Raw genomic sequence first — 9,590 nt, forward strand, 5'->3', positions numbered from 1 at the left:
TTGCAGATAAAATACAAACCATGTTACACTGTACACAAATGTTTGGTGATGATAAATGCCAGATCTGGGTATAATAACACAATGCTTATCCAGAATTTGATGGAAGATGAGCAGATGGATTGGATATACACTATAATACTGAGATATGATTGGGCAAGGTACTAATGCCACACTCTCAGCAATCTGCCCTCCTGGGTTTGGGGTCCTTCATCAATCTCAACACTAAGCCTAGAGAAAGAGTTGCTGATCCATAAATATGCTTTACTCATCCCCGGCATTTTGCCAATAGTCACCCAGATTTATCAAACTTTTGACTCTGCATGGATAGAGTCTAAAGTAGAAAATAAACATAACCTGCACTTCTTTTCACCTGTGGAGTCCAACCAAATAGATAAGATGTTCACTCGTTACTTATGGGCTAGATCCATGCCCCTCCTGACTTATGAAGAAGATAGGAAGGGCTTGATTATATATATCTCCATCAGCTTGGATGTTTGATTGCAAAAGTACATGGAAAGGGAGGTGGGAGTACTGACCAGGTGGGCATTTGCGCCTAGCTTTGGTTAATGAACCAACTGTAGCCCTATATGGAATAAGTGGGCCCTGTATCAGTGATACAATACTTCCAATTATGAACTTGTTTAGACTACTGCAAGGTGGAATACTGTATGAAGAGGCTTCTAAAGATCATTCAAAATGCAACTGGTATAAAATGGAACCACCTGTGGGTTAATTAGCACTAAATACCCTGAGTACATTACACCTTTGCTACAAGTAATACATTGGTTGCCAATAGATTTCTGGGTGCAGTTTAAACAGCTGCTTTTAACTCATAAAGTCCTATATGGCTTGGCACTCGGCTACAATTGATGGGGGGAGGTGTATTTATTTTTTAAAAGTAAAGGTTCCCCTCGCACATATGTGTTAGTCATTCCCGACTCTAGGGGGCGGTGTTCATCTCTGTTTCAAAGCCAAAGAGCCAGCGCTGTTCAAAGACGTCTCCGTGGTCATGTGGCCTGCATGACTAAACGCCAAAGGCACACGGAATGCTGTTACCTTCCCATCAAAGGTGGCCCCTATTTTTCTACTTGCATTTTTATGTGCTTTCAAACTGCTAGGTTGGCAGAAACTGGGACAAGTAACAGGAGCTCACCCCGTTAAGCAGCACTAAGGATTCGAAGCGCTGAACTGCTGACCTTTCAATCGATAAGCTCAAAAAATTTGTTTTTTTACTAATGGCTTAATATTATGGAAGTCTCCTCCAGGAAGCAAGATGTTGTCCTTTTAAAAGAAAGTGTAAGAAAAGTTCTTCTTGATGGCTTTAAAACACAATTTATTGGGGAATGGCAGGTAGGCTGTGTGTGTGTGTGTGTGTGTGTGTGTGTGTGTGTGTGTGTGTGTAGAGGGAGAGAGAGATTATTTTTAATGTTTATAATTGTTACATTATGGTGTTATGCATATATATGGATTATCTGTATACACTATTACTGGTAAGGGTTGTGTTACTGTGGTGCTTTAGAAATCCACAACAACAACAACAAATTCTTTACTGTATGCAAGTCCTACACCAAAGAGAAATGTAATCAAAGAACACAAACAAGACAACTCCCTTATCTTCCTGGCATCACTCTAACTGCAATCCTCCACCAAAAAAAGAAAAAAACATATACAACAGAGAACTGTACTGAATACCCTCCTGATCCTCCTACACACTCAGCACAGGCTAGTACAAGGCAGATCTAATCCCATCTGTTCATCTCCTCTTCCAGAGGAAAACCTTCAGCCTCTGCATCTCTTTTCAGAAAAGTCTTTCGGGTTCGGCTAACCTCAGGTTTACTTCCCTCCAAGTCCTTGGACACAATGACAAAAGGAGGGAGGATAAAGGGGGAAAGATGAGTCATCCACATGGAATGCAGTGGACTCAGTATTCATCTTTTTTTTTTTTAAATTTCTTTTTTTAATAAAAGAATCCATTATGCCCTACGATCTTCGGCCATGTAGTTCCTGGAGCAACTGGTATGATGCACTGCCCACTGTCCTTAAGGTAAATGCTGGCCACAAAAAAATCTAAATTTAAATGCATATGTTTTATCAGATATGCTGAACCTTGAAAACTTCACATTAACTCTCCATCTATATAAATCAGGTCAATGGAATAAAATATTTTAAATTCTAGAATGATGTTTTTAAACCAGACAGCTAGAAAGTGCATGTGAGTGGGGGTGGAGAATCTAATGACATTATAATTTAGAAACGTGGGATTTTTCCAGGACTGAGAATAAAGATTAACTTGCAAAATTGGCATGTAGCTAAATTAGAAATATTAACACATTTTCTAATTATACTGTGGAGATTATTAGACAATGTAATCTGTATTTTAAAAAGCCACTTTCTGACTTTCAGCTCAAAGAAATGGATGAGGCAATATTTCTGTTTGTGCATATGAACGCTATACTATGTACAGGTATTCGTCACAACCAATCATTTAGTGACCAGTTACAACAGTACTGAAAAAGTCACGACCATATTTCATACTTACGACTGTGGCAGCATTCCCATGGTCACATGATCAAAATTGGCAACTGGCATGTATATGAGACAATTGCACTGTCTGGGAGTCACATGATCACCATTTGCAATCTTCCCAGCCAGCTACCGACAAGCAAAGCCAATGGAGGAAGCCAGATTCACTTAACAACTGCAGTAATTTACTTAACAACTGTGGCAAAAAAATCATAAAATGAGGCATATCTCACAACAACTGCCCTGTTACACAGTTGTTAGCAACAAAAGTGCTAGTCTCAATTGTGGTCGTAAGTCAAGGACAATCTATACCTAGCTGATGTAAGGGAAATACCTAATCCAGTGATGGCTAACCTTTTTGCCACCGCGTGCCAAAAGCTGGGGGAGTGCTGGGTGGTCGCGCACGTTCGTGCCCTCACCCATAATTCTAGGCGCCCTGCCCCCCCATGCATGCACGCGCGACCGTCCATGCTCCCCTTGCTTTTGGCATGTGATGGCCCGGTAGGCCTGTTTTTTTGCCCTCCCCAGGCTCCAGAGGCTTTCTAGGAGCCTGGGGAGGGCAAAAACTGCCTCCCCCCCAGAGGCCCTCTGGAGGCCGGAAACAGCCCATTTGCCGACTTCTGGTGGACCCAGAAGGCCCAAAAATCATGCGTGCTGGAGCTGAGTAGGGTAACGCTCACGTGCCCACCAATATGGCTCCGCCTGCCACCTGTGGCACGCGTGCCATAGGTTCGCCATCATGGACCTAATCTCTACATATAGGGTAGATAACCTGCTGTCTTCCAGATTTTGGGGGCAGGAAAGGCAGGACACAAAATAATATCAATACTCATACAAGGTAGATATAAACTGAGACATTGCTTCCATCTGCTGGGGGCTATGGGATCCAAAGAATTAGAATCAGAAATTTCAAATATACCACTGAATCCAACCTCCTCTATGCAGGAGTCCAGCAGATATAAAGCAATCTCAACAGATGATCATGCAGCCTCTATTTAAACACGTTCACCAAACAGAGCTCAACATTGCCGGAACAATTTTTTTACTGTTTTACTATATTCAAGTTGAATCTGTTATAGCTTTATTACAATTACTTTGTATCCTGCACATTGGGATGACAACACAGAGCAAGACCCTTCTGGTGCAACAATCCAACTCATACTTATTTCCTTCAAATTCTTATCAGATTTAAGTTTCGTGCTTCATTACCATGTTGTTTACTCTTCTCTGATCCTTCTTAGTTTAATTCCCAGAAGCACAGTATTGGGTCTGACAAGTGCAGAGCGCATTAACTTATTTTCTGTGTTTTGGAAATTATACTTCTACTGATGCAGCTGAAAATTATGTCTGTCTTTTTGTACCACGCTGCTGACTCATATTTGTCACATATTATTATATATTCAACTACCACGCCAAAACAAGTATCTTCCACTATATTTTTTTGAACATCAGACTTCTTCTATCTAGAGGAAGAGGTCTACACGTGTTTCTGTTAAAATTCCATTTCAACATTTTCCATTATAATGTAGGAAAACAAGTCAGAGCTGCCTCTGAAGAACCTTATACCCACTGGTAACCAGGACAAGAAATCCCTTCATCACAATCCTAATAAAAACATAGTTATACGAAGCATATCTTAAAACTCAGTACACTGTAATAAAACCACTTTGTAGCAAAAATGTCCATCCAAGAAAAAGAAAAAGACCATGAAACTGGGTTGGTATTAAAATGTTTCTATTATGCACAAAGTAGAAGAACACTGGAGAAGATGAACATGACTTGTAGCTTAGTGGATAAATGGCTGCCTTCACATACCATATTCAGCTAAAATCAAATCATAGTCTTCTGCATTCAGAAAGAGAAGTAGTATATGATGTGAATATGCAATCATACCACTTGGAAGTTTCATTTAAACCCTGTAAGATGAGCAATTGAACACTGTGCTATATACAATCAAGACTAAGATAAAAACTAGACAATATACAACTTTTAAAGGAACCCACAAAAGAAAGCCAGCGTTCCATTTAGGTACCATGAAAGGAAATGGTTAACATTCAGGTACTACCACAAACCAAAGTGCTATAGATATATGGATATTGCAAAAGAACCGATGTGAATAAACTCCCAGGAAAAATGCAAATGAAAAGAAATGCAGATTATGAGAGAAACAAAGGACAGGAAACTATACCAGAAATGTACCAAGCAAATCACAAACATGGCAGAGGCCTAATGAGAAAAAAAGAGTGAAGTTCTATCTTCCAAAGTGTTCCAAAACAGAAAAGGCCACCAAAACATACTTCTCTAACCGGCCAAATGTATCATAATACAGCTTCAGCCAAAGTGTGACTAAATACTTACCCAGAAACAAATTATTTGACCTCATCCACTGATTTAAACATGTATTTCAGGACAAGTAAAAAGCTTGAATCTTGTACTGGTATTTTGCCCCATGTGAACAAAGTACTAAGAGTACCAAAAAAAAAGAAATGTGGCAGTCCGAGGATGAAGCGGAAAGGGATGCAGTGATGGAGAATAAGGATAAAAAGGCGAATTTGCTGGATATGCCAGATACACACAGATGCACGCGCGCATGCACAAACACACAAGAGGGGGTTATTGCTGAGGGGAAAAACTGGAGGAGCGAGTCCTCTTATTATGCCACCACCAGTCCTCTATATGCCACCTCGAGCTCCTGAATGAAGGAAAGGCAAGACATAATAAAATACGGTAAATGATTTGAGAAAGATTCTGTATCTTTAAGAATTAATGCAGAATACTTTAAGCTCCACTAGGCCCAAATCCTCTTTTCTCCTCCAATGTGATGCTAGGAGAAATTACACGGCTTGCAAATAAATATTTATATATATTCCCTTTTGGCGGCCGCTGCTAAGACGAGGACCTGCCTAGGTTGGGGAGGTGGTCCTTGCGCTGCAGAAACCGGAGAGAAGGGATCAGGGAGGAAAAGAGGGACGGGAGAGGAGGAGAGTCCGCAGGCAGAAACGAGGGCCCAAAACAGAGGCAGGCGGTGGGAAAGGGCTGCCTGGGGGAACGAGAAAAGCAGGCGCAGCCGAGGCGCGGCGGCGAAAAGGGCGGCAAGAACTCTTTCTTCTTAGGCGGGAAACAAGACGGGCTTCTCAACCCGGGCACCGCCGCCGGCCTTGTTTGGAGGTTGGTAGCATCTGGCCCGGATCAGGCCAGCCCCGCCGACTCTCGCTTGGCCCCAGCTCCGGCTCTATGTCGAGGCCCCCGCTGCACGCCGGAGGGAGAAGCCAGTTTGTTCCCGCTGAAACCAAGTGGGAGGCTCTGCAACTAGGCCGTGCATCCCCCGGCTGGCGTAGCGGACGCGGCTGGCCAGCGAGCGAGGCAGAGAGAGAGAGAGAGAGAGGGAGGGAGGGACGAGGCCAGAGCGGGGCGCCGGGAAAAGGGTCAGACGGAGGCGCCTTCACCCCACGCCCGCCATACCTGGTCCGTGATGCTGAGAATCCCCATCTCCGGGCGGGGCCGCCCCCCCTCTCAGCAGCGCCGCCGCCTTCTCCTCCGCGCTCCCGGCATCGATCGCGCTTCGGCTGCCGCGGCGCCCTCCGGCTGCTTGTGGGGCGGCGGGCGGGGAGGAACTCAGCCCGCCCACCGGAGGGAGGAAAGCAGGCCGGCCGTGCCGACGTAGCGACCCCTGCCGGGGAAGCCCGCCCAGCCGCTCCTCCCAGCCCCCGGGGACCAGGCCGGGGAGCCCCTGAAACAGGCTCTCCTTTGCAGCTGCGGTCCCGTCTTCTCTCCACCCGCTTCCCCGGTCGCTTTTTCGCCCGCTGGGCCTTGCGTGCTTAGCCAGCGGCTCCTGGGGCGTGAAACCCAAGAGACGGGGTTGAGCCAAGCCTGGTTCCCGGAAGCATGGCCATGCACGTGTGTCGTGCAAACATCTGCGGGTCCGAACCCGGGCAAATGAAAAAAGGCCGCGTCGGAGGCTTGGCGCTGCACCAGCTACGTTGGGTTGATTTTTTTTTGGCCTCGAAAAGTTAAGGCGGGTGGGTTGGGGATAATATACTTGGCTCATGGGAGGCCAGGGTAGAGTGGGAAGTTTTTAAAAGTTGAAAAACAATTCGAAGCAAAGCCAGTAGCAAAAATCCCCATAACCAGAATATTGCCAGAAAACTACAACTATAGTAGTTTTATGTGAAGTTTTAAGTTTGTCAAGCATATATAAGATGACAGGTAAAAAGTATAAACATAATTTGAATACATGAAAAGAGGAAGTAAAAAGGAATATGACAGGAACGGTAGGCACCCTGGTGCGCTTACACACGCCCTGAAGTTTACCTTATGAGACGTTTTATACTGTTTCCATTGTGGGAAGACACCCACCCCCCTCCTAGAGAATGAAATATTTTGGGGAATATTAAAAGAGATAGAATATTATATTTCCCCAAAAGAGAAATGGAGAAACATAAGAGGCAGAAAGCAGCACCCAGTCTGTCTTCTACAGCAGATGCCCATTAAGAAATCCTGGGTCACAAACAAAACACCTTCACCTCCAGTGATGAGATTAAAATTTACATCCTTCCCCCACCCAGATCCTAAGGACAGGACCTTTTAGAACATAATAAGATTAACCCACCACCATTAGAATTAGAAAGACATCAAGCTCATTATATTGCACAATCCCTGCAGCATTTCAGAAACACTATAAAAATCCTTGCACTCATCAAGCTAATTTGTCAGCTGCCCCAGAACTGCATGCTATGGTTCTGCTCAACAAAAAACGGAATCCTTTCCACTCAGCCTCCATTTTATTTCCAGCACCTTTCTCCCAGCTTGGAACTGAACCAGATGTATCTTTTCTTTCTTCCTACACCAGGGGTGTCAAACTGGTGGCCTGTCGGCCAGACCCATCACATGCAGGCCATGCCCACCCTGGCTCCGCAAAGGCAAAAAACATCACAATACATCACATGACGCGATCAAGTTTGACATCCCTGTCCTACACCATCTTCCCTTAAAACATTAACAGAATCCACAATGGTCTGCGAATCAGTATCTCCACTAGATAATTGATAGTCAAGATGAAACAAAATTAATCAAGTAAAAATAGCAAATGGGGAAAATCCTTTACTCAAAATTCTTCAAACTCCCAAATAAGTTACCCAGACCTAATCCCCATTTCAAAGGATAACATTTGCAAACACAAATAGAGTTAGTTAAATTAGGTCTCCCACTGGAACTGTGTGTTCACAAGAATACACACATACCTCAAGTGTCATCCTAGAATCAGCACATGGACACTTCCCACACTCGGGACAAGCTCCCTTCTTTAACTGTTGCTTTACCTCATTTCTCTTTCAAGAGTTCGCCTTTAAGCATAGTGTACAAACACAGATTTGTAGTCATCAGTTGTAGAAATATGAATCTCTAGTTAAAGTGGCTTTAGTAGTTTCCACTGAGAAAAATAAGAATGTGGTATCTCCACTCTCTATTGATTTAGACTAAAGTGGAGTGTGGATAGATGGATGAGTGTTTAAAATATTCTGAGCTCCAAATTTTAACATTTATGGGATTAACTTCATCTCAGGCTTACTCCTTTTAGAGTGCTTAAGGTTATTAATAAAATACACATACACATACACATTCTATGTATCATTTAAGTAAGCAGTTTCATTGCTTATCCCTGCCCACAGTATTGATTTCTTCATAAAACGGTGTTGCATGCACTGCTTCTTTAGGCCATTAGATGTTTTAGGATATTTGTTGCTCTTTTCTGTTCTGGTAAATTTGCTACTTGATCTGCGAGAAACTATCTTTACATTAAGACACAGTACTCATTAGGTGCTTCCTAAAACCACCAGAAACTATAAAAATGATTTTTTCTCCCTCTAATTTGTTGTGTAGTTGGATAGATTAGGATTTGGAAACTGTAGCGAGGATAATTTATGTTAAAGAGTATTCTTTGCTCCCTGTCCATACATCTTTAAAATATATATGACAAAAATACCATAAATCTTCAAGATTGAAAAGAAAATTGCCTGGGACTTCCGGCGGTGACGTAGAGTCGTGGCGGCACAGAAGAGAAGAGCTCTCTCTCTGTTGCCGATTTTCCGAGCTTTGGCGCCTGCTTTTGGCGGAGACCGGTCCCGAAGAGACCGGGAATAAAGAGGGGAAGCTTTGGGGGAGGCGAGGAGAGGTGCGATCTCCCGCCGTACCGTAAAGAGCCCTCAATCCAGGTTCGGGAAGAAGTCGGCTGGCGCGGTGAGCACAGTCGGCCCAGAGACCCGAACGAGCCGATTGAGATCATCGGGAGCAAAGGAGGGAGCACAGTGCAAAATTGCGGAGGTTGAACAGAAACGGAACTAATTTGGATTACTAATTTCAGCGCAAAACAGAGGAAAAAGCTTCTTTTCTTTCCGGAGGGACAGCGTGAAGAAGGAAGATCTCAAAGTGTAACCGGGCGGCAACTGAAAAGGCGAGCAAAAAGGAAGGGACAAAATACGGAGCAGTGAAGAAAGTCTAAAAAACTTTACAATAGACAAAACGAAGGTGAGGAGAAATAACTTAAATAGAGGAGATTAAAAGAAGAATGGACTCTCTTTTACCCCCGTCTTTAGCTGCCTGAGCGGAAGGAGTGAGAAAGTCTTGGCAAAGTAAGGATTATATACAGTGACTGTGCAGAATAGAGGCCGCCATACTGTAACTGGAAAAGACTTCAAGAGTTGTAAAAGAACTGGTTTTTTTCTTTTTTCTTTATTGAAAACATATCGAGCCCAACAAAAACATTGAAAAGCACTGCTCTAGCTTATCATCATTTCCTTTACTTAAGTATAGATGAATTATTATTAATGCTATTTATTGGAATTAATTAATTAAGAAATATAGAGTGTATTTAATCAATTTAGAAAATATTTACAATACATAGAGATTTAGAAGTACTATTATTAGAATATCATATTACTATTAATTAATTAATTATTATATATTAACCAGTAGATATTATTAGAATATTTTCTGTTTGTGGATTTTATTGAATAATTAATTATTAGATATTAAGATACTAAGAATTGATCAATTGTATAGTTTTTAACTAG

The 9,590-nt window shown here is 42.8% G+C and overlaps 1 protein-coding gene across 1 annotated transcript in view; it reads right to left on the reverse strand.

The window, feature by feature from the left end:
• ANKRD52 (ankyrin repeat domain 52) overlaps positions 1 to 6,053 on the reverse strand; it is a 70,974-nt gene extending 64,921 nt beyond the window's left edge. The window contains exon 1 of the mRNA XM_070937841.1: positions 5,986 to 6,053. Coding sequence (XP_070793942.1) covers positions 5,986 to 6,012 — 27 coding nt within the window. The 5' untranslated portion in view covers positions 6,013 to 6,053. The remainder of the gene's footprint in view (positions 1 to 5,985) is intronic.
• Between the last annotated feature and the right edge of the window lie 3,537 nt (positions 6,054 to 9,590).

This window comes from Pituophis catenifer, unplaced genomic scaffold (genome assembly GCF_029215685.1).
Source record: "Pituophis catenifer annectens isolate HBS135680 unplaced genomic scaffold, rPitCat1.0.hap2 SCAF_2, whole genome shotgun sequence".
NCBI classification, from domain to species: Eukaryota; Metazoa; Chordata; class Lepidosauria; order Squamata; family Colubridae; genus Pituophis; species Pituophis catenifer.